This window comes from Martes martes (genome assembly GCF_963455335.1).
Source record: "Martes martes genome assembly, chromosome: 1".
In the NCBI taxonomy this organism is placed as follows: Eukaryota; Metazoa; Chordata; class Mammalia; order Carnivora; family Mustelidae; genus Martes; species Martes martes.
The window spans coordinates 1863120-1886014 of NC_137888.1; the positions used below are offsets into that span (position 1 = coordinate 1863120).

Below are 22895 nucleotides of genomic sequence, written 5' to 3' on the forward strand. Positions count from 1 at the left end.
CTGAGCTGCACGCGGCCGCTGTGCGGAGGGCACGAGTGTAAGCGACGGACACGGACGTGGACCAGGGGCGTCCCGAGCAGCGGGCAGGTGCCGCCTGGCTGCTTCTTGCCGAGGAAGGGGGCACGTCGAGGGAACCGGGACTTGACCTGGGACAGGCTCAGCCTGTCCAGCTTGAGAAGGCGGCCTGCGTGCTCCCGGCTCGCGGACAGGAGGCCCGCTCCCGGGCGGGGCTGGACGTTCGCTGGGGATGGCACGGGAGGCGCGTGGCTCTGGGCTCCACCACCTCGGGGAGCCTGCAACAGAGGTGGCGTCATCCACGAAGGAGCCGAGCGCCGGCTCCGTGCCTGCAGCATGGGACACACGCCAGGAAGACAGGATGTCGTGTCAGTGGAAGCCCGGCTAGCCAGGACCGAAGGGACGCATGATGTCAGACTCCCAGACACGGCAGGCGGGAAACCGGCAGATAACCTTCAAGAAAACGGCACGATCCCCGGGGCAGGGTCACGGAGGAGGCGGAGGCTGGGCCTCAAGTCACAGAGACTCCAGAGTTCAGCGACCAGGACCCCTTTACTCCTGGCACGTTCCCCTTTTGGGATGAGAACGGGCAGGGGCTCTAGGCTGCCCGTCCCATTACTGCGTTCCAGAAGAAAGTAGCTTGTCTCCCGGTGTTGCGGGTCCACGCACGAGGTGGGTGCTATCCCGGGATGGGTCACACGCAGAGCGTCTCTCCTGCCGGACTTGGAGGAATCAGAGGCTGGGATCGGGGACTTTCTGGCTGAGCAGGTGCTGTAACAGGTTCATATGAGGGGAGCCTAGGGATGAGGTGAATACAGTTTGCACGGGGGACAGACGTGAATCTTTGGGGGGTCGAGGGCCGCCTGCAGTGAGCTGAGCCCCTGTCGTCTAAAGACATCAGGACCCCCAGCCAGGGCAGGCCCAGGGGGCAGCAGAGTCTGGAGGCAGAAGCAGCCTCCCCAGAGCTTCTGGAGGGAGGACGGCCCGTCCACACTTTGACCTCATTCCTGACCTCTGGCGTCCGGAAGGGAGAGGATGCATTTCTGCGGCTTTCAGCGGCCACGTCTGCAATCACTAGTTCCAGCGGCCCCAGGACACTGATCCAGGAGGGACGGGGCCAGCGCACGCACTCCTGTCGCCCACAGAGGACGGCACGGAGGTGTCACGGGGAGAAAGTCAAGAGTGGTCTCCAAGGCGACCCCACCTCTCAGCCTCGGTTTCCACTCCCCAGAAGGAGCACGCAAGGTGGCACCAGTCCCGCCCCGCTGAACGCCCCGGTGGCTCGGCCGCAGAAGGACAAAGGCTGGGGGCAGGCTGGCCAAATCACCAGTAACCGTGAGGGAAAAGCAGTCCCCGTTCCAGAAGATTCTTCCTGGGAAAGAGCACTCGGTGGCCCGGAAGGCAGGAGGCCCCCATTCGTAAGTCCCCACTCACGGCCCGTCAGGCCAGCGTGTTCCCAGAACGTCCCCGACTGTGCGAATTAAGCACACATGCGCTCGTCGTGCCAAATCCGCTGCGTCTTTTAAAACTCATTGAAGGAACCCGATGATCTTCTCCAACGCGAGTCTCCGTGTTCCAGGGCTGGCCTCCCACTACCGCCCCTTCCTCCACACGCCCGGTGGCCGTGACTGTCACACACGGCTCTGGGCTGGGGCCACCGCGGAGGCTCAGAGTTCAGGCTTTGGAGCCTCAGTGCACCCCAATCCGGACACGTTCTGCCATCTGCGAAATCTGTGTGTCGACGGAATGGCTGTTGGGATGACCCGTGGTGGCCCTGAGGCTCCTGCTTGGAGCCGTCCCGTGGTCATAAGGGCGCCCAGCCCAGTTAGCTGCTGGCCCTGGCCGTCGGGGGCTGCAGTGCGGCCGGGCATGAGCCCCGGTCTCTTGGGCCCCCCGCCAGGCCCTTCCCTCCCCCCTGCATTTAGCCCGGGGTCCAGACGGCAGCCTGTCCCCTGCAGTACCCAGTGGGATTCTGCACCTGACCTCCTCTGACCCGCACCCCCGGGGGGGCTGCTGAGCTCACCGAGGGATGGATCAGGCCCTCTCGGTTGTGCACGGTGCCCCACGTGGCAATTCCGACAGTGACGACTTCTCCCTCATCGTGGCAGCTGCTCAGGGTGAAGTCCCGCACGGCCTCGCCCACCTGCTTCATGACGCCCGCGTGGGACCCTCCGGTGATAATCCAGGCCCCTGGGGAGAGGAGCACAGGTGAGCGCCTGCCACGCGCCAGCCGGACCCCGGGGGCCCTGTGTGCTCACTGCCGTTGATCTGCGGGGCCTCCACTGGGCTCTCCGACTCCTCGTCAGGAGTGTCTCGGGGCCGGGACACGGAGGAAGCCACACTGTGATTCTGCCTTTGAAGTGCGGCTCTGGGGGTCGAGGCTTCCCACCTGCCCAGGCCAGGGGTGGGGGACAGGGACGGGGACTGCAGGCCTCTCTCCCAACCTGTCCGCGGCCTCTCTCTGTCCTGCACTTGGGAACACGTCTGCCTAAATTCTTCTACTCCAAGACATCAATGTCCCTTCTTCCCCTTGGTTCCTGGGGCCTGAGTGTGGCAGCCCGAACCCCAGCTCCTGACCTACTCACCCCACCACGCTGCCCATTGGCATGCGGCTCGCAGTGGCCCCCACAGGGCACCCCCTTCCCTGCTGCGGTCCAGTCTGACCCAGGGGACCGGCTCTGGTCACCCCGGGCAGGCGAGAAGGGACGCCAAGCCTGGGTGCCGTGAGATTGTGTCACACTGTTTCTGCCGCACCCCTGTCTGTCTTCTGCCCTGAGAAAGATCCCCAGTGCCACCTGCTCCCCTGACCTGGAAGCCAGTTTTGTGTGGCGGTGCCGTAAGGAAGACGCTCAAACACGTGGCTTGGGCTTTGGGGCGGGGACGTTGCCAATGAATGCTAAAGAGATAACCATCAAGGCGTTTCACCTGAGATGACCTGCAGGACAGGTGAGCCCCAATGGGTTCGCAGCCCAGGTCAGGAGCGTGCCTGGGTGACGGCTGCGTTTAGCCCGGTCCCACCTCTGAGGAGACTCCAGGAGGACTCAGACCAAGTCTCTGTTTCAGGGCAAGGACCAAACAGAGGGCGTGGCCCTCCTGCATGGCTAAAGCCAGAGCCTAGAAGGAGGGTCGGCCTTCCCGGGGTGGCCCCAGTCTCACCTGGTCCCAGAACCCTTGCTCTCCTGCCATGAACCGACCCAGTGTAGCCCCCTTGGAGGCCGTGGGCACCGTGGCTACGGCTCCAGCATCACTCTGACACAGTGCCAAGGGCCACACCCCGTGGCCCTGCCCCGGGCTCCCTGGAAGTGTGGCCTTGAGGGACACAGAACCCCGAGGCCGTCCCCTCACATGGCAGTTCCTCCCTCTCCGACGTGGACGGACGGATTAGGCAACAGTGCTTTGGTTAACGGAGACCCTCATGGACATCCCCACGACTAGGACAAACCCTGCGGCCTCCTCCACCGGCCACCACATTGGCTCCCAGTTGCCTCCTGTTGATGCAGAGCCGGGTGGGGCCACCAGGAGCTCGCCAGAGCTGTGTCCGCCCCACGAGCAACTGAGCAGCACCCCTGTGGGCCAGCAAGGAAGGGCTGGGCGAGTCTGACCCAGCAGGGCATGGCCTTGGGGACTCCCCAGGGCTGCTCTGGTCCCCACACCCCAGTGCTGTCTGCTCAGCTCACCCATGGCTCCCAGCCCCAAGGGCTACCTGTGGTCTGGGCCACCTTGACCAGGCCTCTTCGGAACACACTCTTCAGCCTGGGCTTCATGTTGAAGTCCTTGGCCCCACCTGTCACAGAGATGAGGAGGTTGGGGACGTCCAGGCCCCAGTACTGGGTCATGAGGTGGTAGATCACGCTGGGGGGTGTGTCCTGGGAGAGGCGGACGTACTGCAGGGAAGTCAGAGGACAGCAGAGGACACGCTGTGTCAGCGGGTGGCCAGCCGGGCCCCAGAGAGGGCCGCGTGGCCATGCCCGAGAGCCCCGCCAGCGGGATGGGCACCTCCCACCCTGGGTCTACGCCAGTGAGTCAAAGTGTCCACGCCCAAGCAGGATGCAGATTGAGAGGAGGGGGAGGGGCAAAGGCCCAGAAGCAAGGCCCAGCGGGATGACAGGCCACCCTGCGGAGACCCACCGCACCTTCCCAGCCCCCTCGGCCCAGCCCTGCACCCACAGCACCCTCCCCTCCCTGCTTCTCTGCTGTAGGACACACCCAGACCAAGGCCCACCCTGCCCCGTGGTGACCCAGAACTCAGAGAGCCCCGTGGGTCTCCTGTGAGCCTTGTGGAGCCCCCGCCCACCCCTCCCCCAGTGCTGGCAGGCTGGACGCCTCGGGTTTCAGCCCGCCTCTCTCCCACACCGGGACATCCTGGCCATTTGGATCACAGAAGGTTGATGCGAGTCCACAGTGAGAACAACGGAGGGAGGGAGAGGGAGACCAACCTTTCCCACCTTCTGGCCGAGGCCCGTGAAAACAATGTCACCAAAGGCGTCCGTTGGCATCTCCTGGACATGTTTTTTGGGGTCCCAATCCTTGCCCTGCAAAGTGTGGGGCCTGGTGGCCTCCTCCAAGTGTTGCTGGCGTGTGTGTCCGCACTCACACACCACCTTCCTGCGAAGACCGCACAGTCAGTGGAGGAAGCAAGCTGCCTCTGGGCTCCCCTCTGGGGTGTCAACAGGGGCCCAGTGGAGGGTCAGGACTTTCAGCCCCCAGCAGCGAGGAGGCACCCCCAGCAACAGGGTCCGTGGAGGCCCAGTGGGGAGCTGAGCTTCCCTCCCATGCGCACAGCAGCAAGAAGCCCCTCCCTGCCGTGTATCAACTCAGGCCGGAAGAGCTTGGACTTCCATCCCCACAGGGCCGAGATATGTCAGAGGGGACCTGCTAAAACACAGGATGCAGAATCTTACATATAATACCCAAAATATCACAGTTTCAGATGGAAAATCACTAGCCATCCCAGGACCCAGGGAACTTTCCACCAGAATGAGAAAAGACAGCAGCCCCCAATGTCAAGGTGATACACATGTTAGAATTATCTGGCAAGGATTTTATGGCAGCCATCAGAAAAATGCTTTACCAAGGAATCATGAACACACTTGAAAAAGATGAAAAAAACATAAAGTCTCAGCAAAGAAATAGAAGGTACATCGAATGGAAATTTAGAAGTAAAAAATGCACTAACTAGCCAAAATTTTTTTTGAAAATCAGTAGGTGAACTCACCAAAGAATGAAGGTCGCAGAGGAGAGAATCTACGAACTTGAAGACGGAACACGGAAATAACCCAACACAAGCACCAGAGAGAAAACAGACCTAAATAAACAGCCTCTGGGACCTGCAGAACTGTGACAAAAGACCAAACGTGCGTGTCATCGGAGTCCCAGAGGGCAGAGAGAAAGGAGGCAGGGCCGGAAAAGCATGTAAAGAAATTATGACCATCACAACGATCACCGAGTTATGTATGTAAGTGCTGAATCATGGTATTATTCAGCTGAAACCACTGTACGTTACACTTGAATTAAAATTGAAAAGTTCATTTAAAAAATTATGACCAAGCGGGAGCTTTCTCGGGAATGCACGGTTGGGTTATCATATTAACAGAATAAGGAAGAAAAGTCTAAAGAGAATTCGATAGGTGCATAAAGTGTTTTACCAAATTCAACACCTGTTTATAATAGCAACTCTCAATGAAGTAAGAGGAGAGGGGAACTTCCTCAACCTGGTGAAAAGCATCTGTGAAACTCCTACTGCTACCATCACACTCAAGGATGAAAGGCTTTGTCTTGAAGACTGGGGACAAGACAGTGGTGTCCCCCCTCAGCTCCACTGGGCAGCGGGCACTGGAGATCCTAGCTCAAAGAATGGCAGAAAGGAAAGGAAACGAAAGGAAGGGGAAGGGAAAGAGGGAAAGAAAAGAAAGAAAAGGCCCACATACAGGAAAAGAAGTAAACTATCTTTATTCACACATGGATAATTTTGAGTGTAGAAAATCCTAAGGAATCTATAAAAAGCTATAAGACTGACGATAAGTCTAACACATTTGGGGGGTACAATATCAACAGAAATAAATCAATTTTATGTCTATATAACCGTAACAATTAGCAACTGAAATCAAAACAAAATACTACCTATTACAGCAAAGAAAAATAACAAAGGGCCAAAATCTCCTGCATTTGGAAAGAAGATCTAAATCTACAGATTCAAGAATCCGAGGGAACACCAAACACTGTGAACCCAAAGAGAGGCATACGAGGACACGAGAAATCAAACTTCTATAAACTGAAGACAAAGGAAAAAATCTTGAATGCAGCAAGACCAAAATGACACCCTATGTATTGGGGGAAATCATTCAAATAACAAGCAACTTCTCATCAGAAACCAAAAGGAAGTGCAAGGAGAAAGTGGCATACAAAACCAGAACCTGCCGGCCCAGAATTCTCTACTCAGCAAATACATGATTCACACGGGAAGTGGAAGCCGGACATCCTCCTGCAGGAAAACGAAGGGAGCCACCCGCAGAGCTACCCAAAAAGGAGGGATAAAGGACGATCTCTGAACAGAAGTGGAGTGATAGCAGGCGGAATGGTTGAGTATCAGAAAGGGAAGAAGAACTATAGGTAGGGTACGTGGGGCTCCAAAGACATGTTCAAGTCCCCCGGAAGCACTGAAAAGAAAAACAAAAAACCAAGCTGAAAACAGAAAAATGCAGCAGCCGACTCAAATCCTAACATGTCCATAATGACATTAAATATAATATCCTATATGCCAATTTAAAAAAAACACAGATCGGCAGAGTGGGCTAAAAAAATAAGACCCAATTACTTGTTTTCTTCAAGAATCTCACTTCTGGTGTAGTGTTGGAGGTGACCGGACTGGAGGTGACCGGACCACTCAGCAACGAAGAGGAGCGGACTGGACACGTGCAAGGACCCGAGTGGATCTCGAAGGCCTTGTGCTGAGCGGAACACGGAAAAGGTGGTGAGGGTCTCAAGGTGAGAAAGTTAAAGGGGTGAAGAACAGGTTCGTGCTTGCCATGGGTTAGGGTGACGGGGGCAGAGAACATGAGTGCGGAACCGGTGGTGGAAACAGGGGTGCTCTGTTGTGTCTCGGCAACTTGCAAAAATCTGCAATTATTCCAAAATAAAAGGTTGGGCCAACAGGGTGCATGATGCCCGGCCTCGCCGCCGGACCTGTGGCCCCGCTGGCCTAACGTGGGTGCTGCTACAGGAGAACCCCACCTCGGGGAATCCCCGCTCTGGTTTCTGCTTTCCCCGCAAGTGCGCGCCCACGCCTCCCGTCAGCCGTGACCTCCTCTCTTACTCCCTTCACGTCCGTGGGTTGAGACTTCTTGCTCCTTTACTGCCACTCACTGGGGCTTCGGGAGTAAGAGATGAATGTGCTCTTTATACCTCGCTTAATTGGAAATTATGAATTTTTAGGTTCTGACGTTTTGCTAGTATCTAGTGACCTGAAAGACAAGATCCAGATGAGACAGAACAACCAGTCCAAGGCCAGCTGAGACCAGGGCCAGCTGAGACCAGGGCCAGCTGAGACCAGGGTCAGGTAGCACAGGGGAAGGACGGCTGGGCTGCCTGCCAATTACCTAGTGTAGAGCATTGCTCCGACTCTCCATTTCTCTGCTGGTCGATGGGGAAAGCAGTACACGCCCCGACCCCCACCCTACCAAATGCTTTGAGGGTCAAACAAGGTTCTAGAAATAAATTTTTTAAGATTTTACTTATTTCTTTGAGAGAGAGAGAGAGAGCATGTGCCTGTGAGCCAGGGGAGGGGCACAGTGACAACACACTCCCCACTGAGCACAGAGCCCAACCCAGGGCTCAATCCCAGGACCCTGTGATCATGACCAAGTCAGACACCCAACTGAGCCACCAGGCGCCCCTAGAAATAATTCATAAAACTAGTGCAAAACAATGGTGCATACAGAGGGTTAGGAGACCCACAGCCTCTCACGCCGCACACAGAAGGAGACTCAAGACGAGTGGAAGACCTGAATATGAGGAGGAGAACACAGGCAGCGACCTCTGTGCCCTCAGCCGCAGCAACTTCTCCCTAGACTCGGCTCCAAAGGCAAGGGAAGCACGGGCAGAAACGAGCTATTGGGACGTCATCAAGATCAAAAGCTTCTGCACAGCCAAGGGGACAGTTGACAAAATCAAAGACAACTGACAGACAGAGCCGGAGAAAGTGTTTGCAAATGTCTTATCAGATAGGGGGCTAGTATCCAAGATCTATAAAGAACTTATTGAACTCAACACCCAAAGAACAAATGATCCAATCAAGAAATGCGCAGAAGACATGAACAGACATTTCTGCAAAGAAGACATCCAGATGCCAACAGACACATGAGAAGGGGCTCCACCTCCCTTGGCATCAGGGAAATACAAATCAAAACCACACTGAGATCCCACCTCACCCCAGTCAGAATGGCTAAAATTAACCAGTCCGGAAATGACAGGTGCTGGCGAGGATGCGGAGAAAGGGGAGCCTCCTGCACTGCTGCTGGGAACGCAAGCTGGTGCGGCCGCTCTGGAAAACAGTGTGGAGGGTCCTCAAAAAACTGAAAATAGAGCTACCCTACGACCCAGCAATCGCACTATTGGGTATTTACCCCAAAGATACAGATGGAGTGATCCAAAGGGACACCTGCCCTCCCGTGTTCATAACAGCAATGTCCACGACAGCCGGACTGCGGGAAGAGCCCAGACGGCCGTCGGCAGGTGAACGGACAGAGAAGACGGGGTTCGTCTACACAACGGAATGTGCCTCGGCCATCAGAAAGGGAGACGTCCTGCCCTTTGCATCGACGTGGATGGGCCTGGAGGGGATTGTGCTGAGCAAAGTCAGTCAGCCAGAGAAAGACAGTTATCACATGGTCTCACTCGTATGTGGAATTTAAGAAACAAAACAGAGAGGCATAGAGGAAGGGAGGGGGAATAAAACAAGAGGAAATCAGGAGGGAGACAAGCCGTGAGCGATGCTAAACTCTAGGAAACGAACAGGGTTGCTGGAGGTGGGTGGGGATGGGGTGACTGGGGGACGGGCATTCGGGAGGGCATGGGATGGGACGAGCCCTGGGTGCTGTATGCAGCCGGTGACTCCCTGACCTCCACCCCGAGACTAATAATACACTGTGCGTTAACCACATTGAATTTAAATGAAAAATAAAAAGAGAGACCCACAGGCTGCCCCGTACCCCGTGCTCCAGGGCTCTTCCAGGGCTGCCCCTCCCGGTGTATGTAGTGACCACAGGGCCCTCCCGGTGCTCTGAGCACAAGCGCCCACCCCTGGTGAGCTCAGGGCATGCCCGCTGACCTCCTCCACGGACCCCCAAGGGAGACTAAGATCTCCTGCAGTGATCTTGGGGTACACGTTGCATGCTGTGTGACCTCCTCGACCTATGGTCCACGGCAGGGGAGGGAACCGCCAGGATGAGGACCCAGCTCTTGTACCTTGGCCCAGGGCTGCCCCCGACTTTCTAAGTCTCTAGCGGCCTCTGACGGGCCGCCTCCCTAGCTCGTCCCTGAGGCAGCCCTCTCAGCGGCGCCTGGGTCTGAAACCTAAGCGGCTCACTACGCTGACTCAAGGCAGGACACGGCCCCCAGTCCACTGGCCCAGAAATGAAAGAGCCTCTCTGCGGAGCTCTTGGCCCAGACGGGCATGAAGGGGGCACCAGCCCTAGTCCCGGTGGGAGCACGGAGCCCGCAGACGCGCGGTCTCTCCATCTGGGCCCCTCCCCGCGGCCAGGAGAGGCGCCTTGACTCCCTGAGCGCGCCCGTCTCGTCCTCAAGATCGTTCCCGAAGCACCCGCTTCAGTCTCTGCCGGGCGGCAGAGGATGTGGTGTTCCAGGGAAGAGAACCAGCACACCGAGGCGGCGAGGTCAGCGTGCCAGAATACGGGGCGGGCGGGGGGCGGTGGAGGGAAGGGAGAGCGGAGGAGGGCCTGCAGGAGGTGGAACCAGTTAGAGATGCCAGGGGGGGCGGGGGTTCGGGTCTGGAAGAGGGTGGGGGACACCCTGGTGCGCTTGATGGAAATGTTTCAAGTGTAGACATGCACCTTTTCTGAAGCTCGGTTTGTGATGCGGAGGACATTCCTCACCCTCATGCCGTCCACTGGAGGGACCCGTCTGATGGGCCCGATGAGAAGGGCTCTGTGCAGAGCGCAGCCGGCTGCCGAGGTGAGAGCTGCTGCAGCCGGTGACTCCTCGCTCACACGGCCCCTGCCAGCCCCGGCCGCCCGGCTTTCACAGTGCTATGCAGTCCCCGACCCGTGGGCTCTGCTGTGGGCCCGGACCGTGCAAACGCTGGGATTTACGCGGAACACCTGCTTTCCCTCAGGGCCTGGAATTTGGGGGATGCTAGACAGAGGGGCCTACGGGACCAGCCCACAGGGCTAACCCCGGGCACTGAGTCCCCAGCGGCTTTGCAGAACAGAGACACGGCCAAGGGCTTGCTGCCCTTTTCCCGGCTGGCGTGCCCCTCGGGAGGGGGAGGACGTGGCAAGCCCGCCCGTGGGGGTCTCCGGACCCTGCTTGTGTTTTCCCTTGCTGAGCCTGGTGTGAGCCCCTGGTGCTGTGACAGCCTGTCACCGGGTCCTAGAAATTACTGAATTCAGGGTGGCCTCGAGGACCTCTAGGTACCAGCGTCCACCACCCACCCCGGCCTAGAATCAGCCCCCCTTCTCCCTGGGGCCCGCCCGCCCATGGACAGCACCTTCCTCGTGGGAAGCACGCTGACTGGCAGCAGGCTGTGGACAGACTGCCCTCCCCCAGGCTTACCAGGGCACCAGGCAGCGGGGACAGCCCCAACCCCCAGGCACCCGGCCACTCCGCAGACCCCACTGTGCCACGTGCGGTCCCAAATCTTTGAGACGGGAAATCAGAGATCATAACGATGCTCTCTTCATCAACCAACGGGCTCTCGGACATCATCTGTGGGTCACTGGTGCTTCTGGGCGATGACCCAGACCCCGGCCACGCCTGCTGAGCTCCCAGTTAGCGGAGGACAGAAAACCCCCATGCAGCCGCCCCTCACCAAGCTTGCCGCCCTCCCTGCGGCTCCTGGCGCCCTGGGCCCCGGAGCTCTCCCCAGGACCTCGGGGGGGCCTGCTTCCCCTCTCCAGTTATAAACCCTGTCCTGGAGGTCCCATTCATTTAAAGCTTCTGACACACAATTTAGGGACCTGCACTGAGTAACAAGACACAGCCAGTCAGGAAACAGTGGGCGTCATTCATCCCAGTTGCCGCGAACCAATTACACGGACACGGACTCACAGTGAAAGTCCTCTGGGTGTCCCCATCTCCCTGGCCCTCGCCGGGTCCCCTGGTCCCCAGACATGCCCCCCTGCTGTCTCCCTGGGACAGGCTTCCGCATTAACCCTGATGCTAATAAAAGTGCTTCTAGAAATTTCCAGAACCAAACACATCCTGAGCACTTTCTTCAACGTGGGGAAAGGGGTACTAAGGGAGTACCTCAAACCCAAGTACCCCCAGGCCTCGCTGACCCCCATCAACATTCCCCACTGGTGGCAACTCAGAGCAAAGAAGGGGCCCAGGGTGCTGCTGGTGGGGCCGCCCACCCCCGCAAGCTGGAAACCCGACGTGGTCTGTCCCAGAATGAGTCTGCAGCCTGTGGGTCCTGGATGGGGACGTGGGGGGCTCTGGGCTCTCTGAGGCTATGTCCATGAGCCTATTTTGAAGTAACTAAAGCGGAAACCTCGACACAAATTCTCTCCATACATCATCAGACCGAGCGGCGTGGCCTGGGAACTGCCCGCCGTGTGCGTCAGAGGTCACTGGGCGCTGGCCCGCTGGCCCAGGGTCTGCTGCCTGCACTGGGAGGTGAGAACCGTCCTCTGAGGCAGGGCCGAGCCGGGGCGTGGACCCCAACGCATGTGCAGAGCGTGATGTCACAGGGACAGATGCCACAGGACCCCAGGCACGGCCTCATCGTTGGGGACCACTCCCGCCGGACTCTGCCGGCATCTCTCCACCGTCCCCACACAGGGCTCCCTCCCGCACAGGCTGCTCCTCCCACACCATGTGACACACGCGAGCTGGCTGCTGTCTGTCCGTGACGAGAGGTGAGAAAGAGACTCTGCCACCACAAAGCCACACACTCATGGTGCCGTGGACTGGATCAGACCCGTGTCCGGAGCGTGGGGGAGGGGAGGTTACTTCCAGTGCAGTCAGGGAGGGCTGCTCAGCAGAGGCCACAAGAGTACAGTCGGTGACAAGGAAGGAGTGGACGAAGTAAGAGAGAACGTGGCCCATCCGTGGCCCAGCACGGACTCGGGCGTGGCTGCAGGGGAAGCAGGAACTCACACGCGCTCCGCGCACCCTCAAGGACTGCCAAGGACAGCCACGCCTCCCATGAGGTCCCTGCAAAGCTGTCCGCAGGCTTCCCCCCGACTCATGGGGAGCCCCACGGGAAGCCAGTGGCCTAGGAGTGAGATGTCCCGCGGCGTGGAGGTAGCATGGCCACGGCTGCCCGTGGAAGGAGTCGTGGTGGCCGCACCAGAGCCACTGGCTCCGTGGGGAGGAGCGGCCAAGGTGGTGTTGGGGGCTTTGGGGTGAGGGGGGCCCTGTCTGGATTTGGCACCCTCCGCAGTGAGGGGCCTGGGCTGTGGGCTTTCCCTGAGGCCCCTTATGGTTCCTGAACCCTCTCTACTCCACTCTCTACTCCACGGGGAAAGGAACATTCTCGCAGCGTGCCCCGTGGCGCCCGAACACCGGGGCTCGAGTCCAAGCAGCACTGCGGAGTGGTCCCATCACGACCCCGCACAGTCACTTACGTGCTCGGGGGAAGCTGCTCCCCCACAGCGAGCTCCGAGCTCCGGGGTGAGCGGAAATGCCGCGAGCGCCCGAGGCCACACAGACAGCCACGCGCGCGGGCCGGGGGAGGGGCGGCCACCCTGCCAGGCCACTCACCCGGCGTCCGACAGCTTGGAGCTCTCCACGAAGTACACGCACTCCTTCTTCTTGATATTTTGCGGGACCCACGAGCTGAGATTTTCTTGCTGAGGACAAAAAGGGCACTTTGACACTTCGGGGGACACACCCTACGCGGCTCCTAGACACGGCTGAACGCCCTGTCCAGCTTCGGGGGCCCCTTCCTGGGGGGCTGGGGGAGAAGGGAGGGGACCCTCGCCGAGGCCCTCAGGTGTGAGTTCAGCAGGAGGATCGCGTCCTCCTGGGCCCCACTCGGCTACCCCAGAACTTCCAGTTTCTGTCACCTCCGCCTACCTCGAGAACAGAGCCGTGCAGCGGATAAGGGTCTGGACACCTGCCTCGGTCCTGGAGAGACAGCGAGCTGACACCCCTCCCACGCGCCCAAGCAGGGGCCGAGCGAGTTAAACGCGCCCTTCCCACAGCCTTGCCCCGGGCCCCCAGGCAATCAGCTCCGGGACGTGGGTGGTGCTTAGGGCCCTCCGCCACGTCCTGGACGTCAGGGGCGACAGCCTCCCGTGAGTCTGGCCCTGGACAGGACCAACGGGCTTCCCCAGTGCCCTCCCACCAGACCAAGAGCACAAAGGGGTCGTGTGGTCCCTGGGAGCGGACAGGCCTGGCCGCTTACCGTCCTCTCCAGGCCCCCTGGCCCCCAGCTCCAGGGAGCCTCTGCCCCGAGCAGGAAACACAGCCCTCCCTGGAGGTCCCTGCGCCCCACAGGGCTGTGGTGCAGCCGGCCGAGGGGGCCTGCTGAGCCCCCCGAAGGCTACCTTTGCATTGTTTCCAAACAGGTGCTGCAGCCTCCGGGTCTTGCAGACGCTGCTGTTGCTGCGCCGGAGATGGGGGGCCATGCCCAGCTCGGCCATCGTCCTGGCTGCACCCCAAAGCCTTCCTCCTGCCTGGAGCCGGCTTTCCTCAGGGTCCGGGGCTCCGTCCTACGGGTCACTCGCACTCCAGCTTCTGCAGTCCCCTGCCCCCCTCAGGACAGCCTTTCCTGCAGCTCATGAGGCTGAAGGTTCTGGAAGGACACCGTGGAGGGCTGCTGGAATAGGCCAGAGAGGGAAATGAGGCAGGTGTCTGAGAGCACCAGGCGCGTGTCTCCGTGCAGGGGTCTGCACGCCTCCCCCGCCGCCCACGCTCTGTCCCCCAGCAGAGCCCCAGGGCGGTCTGGAAGCACTGGCCGGTGCCCAGGGCCCGGATGCCCACCTGGAACACGGAGGGCCCGAGAAGCAGCTCCGTCCCCACCCCTGCTGCTCCTGGCTTTCAGAGATCTCGGGGCTGCCCTCCCAGCACGGGCCCAGAATGCGAGGGTGCGGGGGAGCCGCAGCCGCCCTGCACCCTCCCCTCTCGGGCTCAGCTCTCTGATTCCAGGAGTGAGCCAGACAGCAGCCCCGGGTGCCGCCCCGGGGCCCCTGTGGCCTGGGTGGGAGCACCTGCCCCATGCCGCCATCTCCACTGTTTCGAAAAGTCCACAAGCCTGGGGGGCATGGCCACCTCCACCCAGACTTTAAAAGATGGGGCCACCCGGAGCCACGTGACCCAGGGAGAGGGCCAGAGGCAGGTGGGGCTGCAGTGGGCTGTGCCCAGCAAAGTCATCAGGCCGGATGCCCAGGCCAGGGGCCTCCAGGTTTTCAATTTGGTTGGCCCCGTCACCCCATCCTTCCTTCCAGTACACCCCTTTGGGATGGGCACATCTGTCCTGTGCCCACCCTTGCATTCGGGACAGCTTCACAGCTGGAGAGGCGCTCCTCAGCATGACCGTCCCTGGGGTCTCCCCGACCCCCGACTTGGAGGAGATTTAGATCGGACTTTGGACTCAGACTTGGGGGCTGATACAAGAACGAGTTCAAACTCGGGCTGTTGGGACGGAGCGAATGTATTTCTCCTGCGAGAAGGACGTGACTTCTAGGGGCCAGGAGGGGAAGGCTGGGGTCTGAAGGTGCTCCCCTGACATTCATAGGCTGAAACTGCCCACCCGAAGGTGATGGCCGTAGGCAGCGGGACCTCTGGGAGGTGATCAGGGAGGAGTGAGCCCTCATGACTGGGGTCCGTGCCCTCAGGAAGGAGACCCCCGGGAGCCCTCTTGCGCCTTCCCCGCTGCGAGGACACAGAGGGGCCCTCAGGCTCAGCAGCCCGAGCCTGAGACGCCGGCCTGACCCTCTCTCTCCCTCCCTCCCCTCCTCCCCCCTCCCCCACCCCACCGTCTGGGTCCTGGAAGAGTCTGGAAACCCAGGGCTGACCATGACCTTACAAAGCACCCCCTTCAACCTTCTCCGAGGTTCTCCCCCAAATCTGACCACGCATTCCCCCCCCGAAAGCGGTTGTGGTCACCCTGGTTCTCCTCGTGCAATGGCACAGGTGTGTGTTAACCTTTTAAAAGGAAGTGAGGCAGAAACACACAGCAGGCGTCAGCACGTGCCTGCACGTGCCGCCTCACAAAGTACTTGTCTGGGGTCACCACGAAATTCCTTCCGCTTCGCTGCATGCTTGGAAATGTTTACTTAAGAGATAGAGGAAAAAACCAAAACACAACCAGTGGACTCAAAAAGTAGAACATAGCAGTATAAGCACTAATTATAATAAGTACATGAAATCAGGGCGGCCGTATGAATGTGCCTGAAATACCAAAAAAAAAAAAAAAGAAGAAGAAGAAGGCCCATCTACAGACGTCGTTTGGCACAGGACCCCTGACGGCGATGTGGAGCTGTTGCCACAGAGCGAGCGGGCCTGGACGCGCAGGGCCGGGCGGGGCGGACGTCCCAGTCTGAGCGGTGCTCCGAGCCATCCTCAGGAGAGAGCATGGCGGGGCCGCCGGCCATGAGCACAGGTGGGTGGGGAGAGGGCCCCCCAGGCGACAACCCTCGTCCCCAGGCTCCCGTAGTCCAGGGGGAAAGACCATGCCCCTGGCTGCATCGGGACTAGACGCCAAATCCAAACAGAGTGAAAGTACTGGGGCCGAGCTCTATAGCAGCCGCCTGGGGCCAGGACCATGGGAACCCCCCCAGGCTGGGCCCCTCCTTTACCCCCCCCACCCCAGCCAGAAAGGCCCAACCAACAGACTTGTATGTGAGGCCACGGGAGCGCAGGCTGGCCAGGGGCCCCCCACCCGCCTCTCTGCCACTCCTTCCAAGTAGTGCACCTGCTCCCTGCTGTTTCCCAGGTCGCGTCCTCTGAAATCCGGGCCGCGAAACACTCTCAAGCCTGAAGGGCAATTCCCGGGCTGAGACAGGAAGAAAGCGCCGCCAACAGCCCCGGCCTGGGGTCGTGGGGGTGGGTGTGGGGATGGGGAAGTTGCGGTCAGAGCTTAAGTCCAAAACGGCCGAGTTCAGGGTGTCCGCAGATCTGGGGAAGGCGGCCCCGACAGACCGCGCCTGGGGCCTTGCCGCACCCCGCCTGCAGCCTGGATCCCTGCACCCCACGCTCCTGCCTGGCCCAGGCCCGAGTCCCCACCCCGGAGCTTGCCCCCACCCGCCCCGTGGCACCCCGGCTCGAGCCCCGTGCCTGGGTCCCTGCACCCCTCCAGCCTGGAGTTGCCCCCCGCCCTGCCCCCGCAGCGCCCCGGCTCGTGCCCCGCGCCTGGGTCCCCGCACCCCTCCAGCCTGGAGTTGCCCCCCGCCCTGCCCCCGCAGCGCCCCGGCTCGTGCCCCGCGCCTGGGTCCCCGCACCCCTCCAGCCTGGAGTTGCCCCCCGCCCTGCCCCCGCAGCGCCCCGGCTCGTGCCCCGCGCCCCCACCAGCCCTGCGGCGAGCGCCTAGGTCCCCGCCTCGGGCAGCGCCGCACCCTAGCCCGCGCTCCGTGTGTGCCTGCCGCCCGGCCCGCGCCCTTGGATCCCGGGACACCCTCCCCCCACCCCGCGCATCCCCCCGCCCCCCGCCCGCACCTGTCCTGCTACCCGTCTCCGCACCCCGCTGTCTTCCATCCCGGCGGGGGCGGGCGTACCTGCTCGGAGCGGGCCGCGTTCCCGCGTCACTGGCGCCGCTGCGGAGGACCGCCCGCCGGCCCCGCAGGGCCGCCCGCATCCCGGCTGAACGTGCGTCCCGCGCAGTCCCCGCAGCCCGCAGCGCGCTCTGCGTCACTGGCCCAGAGCGCTCCGCCTGCGGAGTCCCCCGCTCCGGAGCCAAGGACGCGGGCTCGGAGACGCCCTGTCCGCGGGGACCCTGCCCAGGGACCCCTACGCCGGCTCTCGGGCAGCTTCTAGCCTCCGGAAGGGCTAGCGGCCGGCTTCTCTTTGAAAGGCTGAGCGGCCGCGGTTCTCCCCAAGCCCTGAACCGCGCTGCGCTGGGGGCGGGGTGGGGGTGGGGGGCTCCGGGGAAAGGCAAGGCAGGAGACCCAAGCGGGCCTGGAGCCAGGGTGAGCCACCTCCCCTCCAGGCCTCAGAACCTCATGCCCCAGGAAACCCCCAGCGACCCCCACCCCAGTCTTGCAGGCAGGGCCTAAGCCAGGAGACCATCCCCAGGAAGGCAGGATCGGAGGGGTCAGGAGGGGCTCCAAGGCTCTAACCACAGAGCAGCCCTGTGGCAGGTGCTGGCCACGGGGCCCCACAGATGTCTAAACTCCACCCCGGTGGCCCTGGCCCTTCTCGGTCCTCCTGAGTGGAAGAACGATGAGGAATTCTGACCCCCTCCCCCCAAAAAAGCTGACCACAGCTTTCCTAAAGGGCCAAACCACCCCCACGGGCTCTCACCTCACAAAGACCACAGCCCTCTCCTTCCCAGCCACCAGCCCACAGTGTCCCGCAGCCACTCCCGGGCCCTGGGCCTCTCTGGGGGTCAGGGGACTGCCGGCTGAGCCCTGGCTGGCTGGCCACCCCCCTCACTTCCTTCCCTGGCTGTGCTGACCCAGCATCCAGATTCCCGCCCACAGCATCCTCCACGGGAAGGCCCCCGGACTTTATCTGTCCCTGCCTTCCCACAGAGGAACCAGCCACAGTGCCGTGGTCCACAGGACCCCCGTCTCGTGGTCCCGTGCTCTGGAGGTGTCTGCGCAGCCCAGGAAGGTGTCAGAACCCACCAGAGCCCCTCGTATGGGGCAGTCCTTGATGGATTTCCCAAGACACTCCGACAGGCACAGAGGCGGTCGGAGCCCTCCTCCAGAGCAGCTGGCCCCGTGGAGAGAGTGGGCGGCGGGGAGCGCGGCTGCCGCAGATACGAGATCCCACCTGCCGGAGGCCAGACCACCTGTCACCGCCACGTTCCGAGTCCGCCAGTCGGGCAAGCGGCAGGCGCCCGCTGCAGGAGCAAGCTGGCGGCCTCTGCGGCCGCCCTGGAGGGGGCCCGAGGCCCCAGGAAGCTGGCGCAAGAAGCAGGGACCCGCCAGAGCCTGCAGCTCGGTCCGGAACCCCGGCCAGCGCTCCTTCCCTGGGCTGCCTGCGGGTCGAGGGCCGCCTCATTGACGAAACGCACACAGTGCGCGTGCATGTGTGCGTGCGTGCATGTGTGCGTGTGAATATTTCATGACACAGTAACAGTCGCAGAGTCCTGGCGGGTGGCACGGACGGAGGGCCGTTTGCTTCCCGGTATCCCAGGGCCTCTGTGGGAACATTGGCCGAGGGCAGGTCGTGCTCGAGACGGGCTGCTGACCTGACGTCGTGATCACGCTGTCCCCCTGCGGCTCTTTCCCCTCAAAAGAGAAACCACACATTTCACAAGAAGGCCGCGTTCCGTCTGCCAGGGAGCCGTTGCAGGAGCACTTACGAAACATCCTTCCCATAAAAATAAAAAGGCCTTTGCCCATTAGCAGGACCCCAGCGAGCCCTGATGCTGTTTGCCCGTCTCAAGTTCAGAGCGAGGAGAGCGACGCAGGGGCCTTTCTCCGCCAGGGACAACATGCCCGAGAGAAGCAGCTCTCGCGGCAGGAAGAAAACCACAGTCCGCGAGGAAGGGAGCGCTCTGACCGCTTGGCACGGCCGCGCTCCAGTCACAAATAACACGCGGGAGCAGCGGCCGGGCTGCGGGCTCCCGGGGTGCGGGGCCACGGGCTGGGAGGCCACACGGCCAGGGTCTAGGGCAGGGGCTGCACACTTCCGTCCGACCACCTGGTAAATACTTCAGGCCCTCAGGCCCTGGATCTCCCCTGAACTGCTCAGCGGAGCCCCTGCAGCCGGGGGAGGGGGTGGTGGGCAGCCACTGGCCGCAGGTGAACGGGTGAGCGTGGCCGCGTGCCAATAAAACTTTATTTACAAGACAGGCGGTGGCGGCTGCATTTGTGGAGCCCTGGTCCCGAGCAGGCCCCGAGAGAGGAGGGCTTCATGCTGGGGACACCGTTGCCTCCCTTCCTCTCTTCCTGTCTGAGGCCAACAGGTCAGCCGCCTCCCCAAACGCTCACGGAAAAGGACTCGCTGTGAGATACGAAGGTGACGTGCAAGCGACACGGCGAGCGGCCGAGTAGCCTGTGGCTCGGGAGCGTGGCCGCTGCCCGCCCAGGTGTGGGCAGGCGTGCCCCGGGAGCCAGAGCAGGCAGCGCGTTTCCAAGCGAACAGTGACAGGGATGGAGCTGGAAGTGGCCCCGGGGCCCGCAGGACCTCTCAGGTCACTGCACGGGGTGGACGCAGGCAGGCCGCTCCCCTCGCCACCGGCATGTCCGGATTTGCCGCGGCCCGTCCCTCCTGGACTCTCTTGGCGCTGACTGGGGGCACCCTCCAGCGGAGCGGTCGACGAGGTTTCTTTGCTCGCGGGCACCCTCCTTGCCAAGCACCATACAGTGCTCCCCACGCCCGTTCGCAGCCCCCACAATGCAACGTGCCAGGGAACCTTCTCGCCCCCAATCCCTGATGAGGGGCCTGTGACTCGGGGAGACTGAACACCATCCCAGGGACCCCCGGCAGGGTCCAAAGGCACCTGCAGACCCAGCGTTCACTGTGTTCGGGCCATCCCCAGGCATTTACTGAAGCCTTACCGTGTCCAGAACCTGTTCAGGGGCAAGGCTCCAGGAGAACGGGAGCCCAGGTCTCCACAGGGAGAATGGCATCGACAGCCTCAGGTTGTGTGTCGTAAACACTGAGGAACTCAGCAGGGCAGGAGCTGGAGAATAAGGGGGGGTCAACGTCAGGGCAGAGCAGGTGCAAAGGCCCTGTGGTGAACTCAAGTCTGTGTGCTTGAGGAACAACAGGAAGACCACCAAGGCCTCCAGAGTGCGCCAGGGGAGCGCGGCAAGCGGGGAGGGGAGGCAGGGGCAGGCGCCGGACCGGACGGCCTTCTGGCAGGGAAGCAGTTCCCTTGGGCTGACACAGTGTTTTGGGGACCCTGTGCTGGTGGGTCAGAGCACCATGGGTCCTAGACCACAGCGCTGGCTAAGGCCCCCACGGGCAGGAAGGGCAAGCCCAGACCCAGAACGTGTCGGTTTTGTGGGAAGGCAGTGCTGTGCCGTGTGGCCTCCGTGGCCACGCTTCCTCGCGAGCCACCTGCGGCCCAGAGCCGCTCGGGACGGACGCCGACTGGCCGAGGACTTTCCCTCGCGAGCTGTCCAGCACCTCGTCCGTGGTGGCTGCCCCTGGTGGGCCTTAACAGGGGGCGTTAGGATCTCCACCCTGCCCCCCCTCCCAGTGCCTCTTCCAGATCCCCTTGTCCCTGGTCTTCCGGTCTTCCTCTCCTCGGGCGCCCTCCGGAGCGTCCGGCCATCCCAGCCGTGATTCCGCGCACACTCTAATGTCAGCGTTCGTCCCTTCCCCACAGAGCAGAGGCTGGGGCTCCCTCCATGGGGGAGGCGGGTCCCCCTCGGGTTTCATGCACCCCCAGGCATGTTGGGGCCGGCCGCCTGGTCACGTGGTGTCCACCACGGCTTCCAAAGCAGGGAGAGTCCCCGCCCGGGGGGCCCAGCCTTGCTCCAGAACAGTGGGGTCCGCATAGTGATTCTCCTGCTGAGGCTTATACCCTCCTCACCCAGACGTCCAACCCCCTGGGTTTCGCCGGGTCGTATGGTCCACACAGCAGGCTGCCTGCACCTCAGAGGCCCCCAAATCGAGTGAGGGGCTGGGCCTTTACGTCCCCTGTTGGTCAGTCCGTCACGGGATGGGGCTGGGGTGGGCAGCTCCCCTGCAGAGGGCCGGTTCCTGGGAGGGTCTCAGCTGAGAGCTATCCGGACGCAGACTGGCGGAAACACCGAGGGGGCGAGTCCCCGAAGGGGAACCAGGCAGGGAGAAGGGCAGGCAGGCCTGGGGACTGTCCACCCTGGGGTGACCTTGATAGCTAGCAAGTTTCTGCTGCCACTGGAGAACCAGAGCTCACGCCCTCCCCACCCCAGGACCTTCCTCTCTGCCCCACCGTCCAGTCCCAGCACCCCAAACTTTCCTCAGCACCTCAGTCCCTGCCCGTCCCCCCCGCTGTGGGGCAGTCCCTGGGGTGAGAGCTGAGCGCTCAGGCTGTGGGGAGGAGAGCAGACCCCTGCTGGAGGAGCGCCTTCCCCAAAGTCCAGGACCCAGGCGGAGGGCGGACGGCACTTCCCAGCCCCTGGAGGCCCCTCCCCGCGCCCTCCAGCCCGAGGGCTTCAAAGAGCCCTAAGGAGGAGACACTGCCTGTCGGTGTCTGTCAGTACCAGAAAGGCAGCCTGTGGGCTTCTGGGGGAGCCACGCGGGTCTGGCACCCGGGATGGTGGAAACGAATTGTGGGACTCAGCTCGGCTAGAACTAGAGGAAGGAGACTGTCCTCCTGTAGCCGGGGCCACCATGACAACCCCAGGGCCCCAGCCACGTGGCCATCCTGTGAGCAGAGCCCCAGACAGACCGCTGGGACGGGGAGATCCCCCGGAATACGGAACTGTGCGCAGGGACCCGAGGAAGGACGTGGCGGCCAGCCGAAGCCGAGGTACATTCCGGTGGCCGTTCTTCCCGCAGCAACCACCAGCCTAGAGCTGCAGGTCCTCTTTTTCTCGGATGTTCCTCTGGGTCACCTCCCCTCCTCTCCCCTCTCCTCCCCTCCCTCCCTCCCATCATCCACCTTGGGCACGTGGCTCCGGCCAGCAGTCCCGTCCTGGCCAAGCCGGCCAAGGGCGCTGCCAGGCCAATCCCCAATCGGGCACCCGAGTTACTGGGGAAAAGATTTCCTGCTGCTGCGCTCGAGCAGACAGCAGACGGCGTCCCATGAGGGCAGCCAGAGGCTGGGAGGTGAGTAGGTGCCGAAGCCACCTGAAGCCACTGCCTGGGCTTCTTGGTCCCATGAACCAATGTTTCATTTTTGGTTTAAGCCAAGTTTGGGCTGCATTTCTGCCTGTGTCAGGGTTCACTCCCAGAAGCAAAAGTCCCATGAGCGTGGTGAAAGACGAAACGAGTCACGACGCTACACAGTTGTGGAGGGGAGCTAGGGAGAAGCTGGAGAATTGCGGGGTGGGGGGGGGGGAGGCAGCCCTCCCCAGCAGGGGGCAGGTGCCAAGGGAAGAGCTTACAGGGGAGCAGGGGAGCTGGGCAGGCCCCGCTCTGCAAGCAGGACCACAAGGAGGGGCGGAGGGAGAGGTCTGGGGAAGGCAGTGGCCCCTTCAGAGCTCGGCTACTGTGAGTTTCCCATAAGGGACGCCGGTGGTGGGGAGGGCCTCTGTCGGGAAGAGGGGGACACACTTGGGAGACAGCCCCTGCCCCTCCAACCCGACCCTTCCCCGTCTGTCCGTTTCTGCCCAGGATGGCCTTCACCGCTCCTCCTCCCCCATTCCAGTGAGTGCCCGGGAGTCCGGTCCTACCCAGAGCTACCCCGGGAAGGGAATTCTGGGAATGCACAGTGACACCCCAAACCACCACACTTAACTTACCGAAAATCCTCACTTCACAAGTGTCACCTGAGCCACCAGGACCTTCCACGGGTTCACACCCGGGCTACCCTCTTGAACACCCAGAGGTGGCAGGGGCTGGAGAGGCCCCAGAGGCCAGAGAGCTGTAAGCACGGCTGCCCCCTTGCCCTCCGTGTGGGGGCCCCACAGCTGCTGCCCCTCCCCCCAGCTGAG

General features: G+C 61.9%; 1 protein-coding gene across 1 annotated transcript in view; it reads right to left on the minus strand.

The window, feature by feature from the left end:
* Positions 1 to 13873, minus strand: part of TRPM2 (transient receptor potential cation channel subfamily M member 2) — a 47685-nt gene extending 33812 nt beyond the window's left edge. Inside the window, exons 1-5 of the mRNA XM_080818719.1 lie at positions 13743 to 13873; positions 12955 to 13043; positions 4452 to 4620; positions 3719 to 3899; positions 2039 to 2205 (exon numbers count right to left, since the gene is read on the minus strand). Of these exons, the coding sequence (XP_080674845.1) occupies positions 2039 to 2205; positions 3719 to 3899; positions 4452 to 4620; positions 12955 to 13043; positions 13743 to 13838 (702 nt within the window). The 5' untranslated portion in view covers positions 13839 to 13873. The remainder of the gene's footprint in view (positions 1 to 2038; positions 2206 to 3718; positions 3900 to 4451; positions 4621 to 12954; positions 13044 to 13742) is intronic.
* Between the last annotated feature and the right edge of the window lie 9022 nt (positions 13874 to 22895).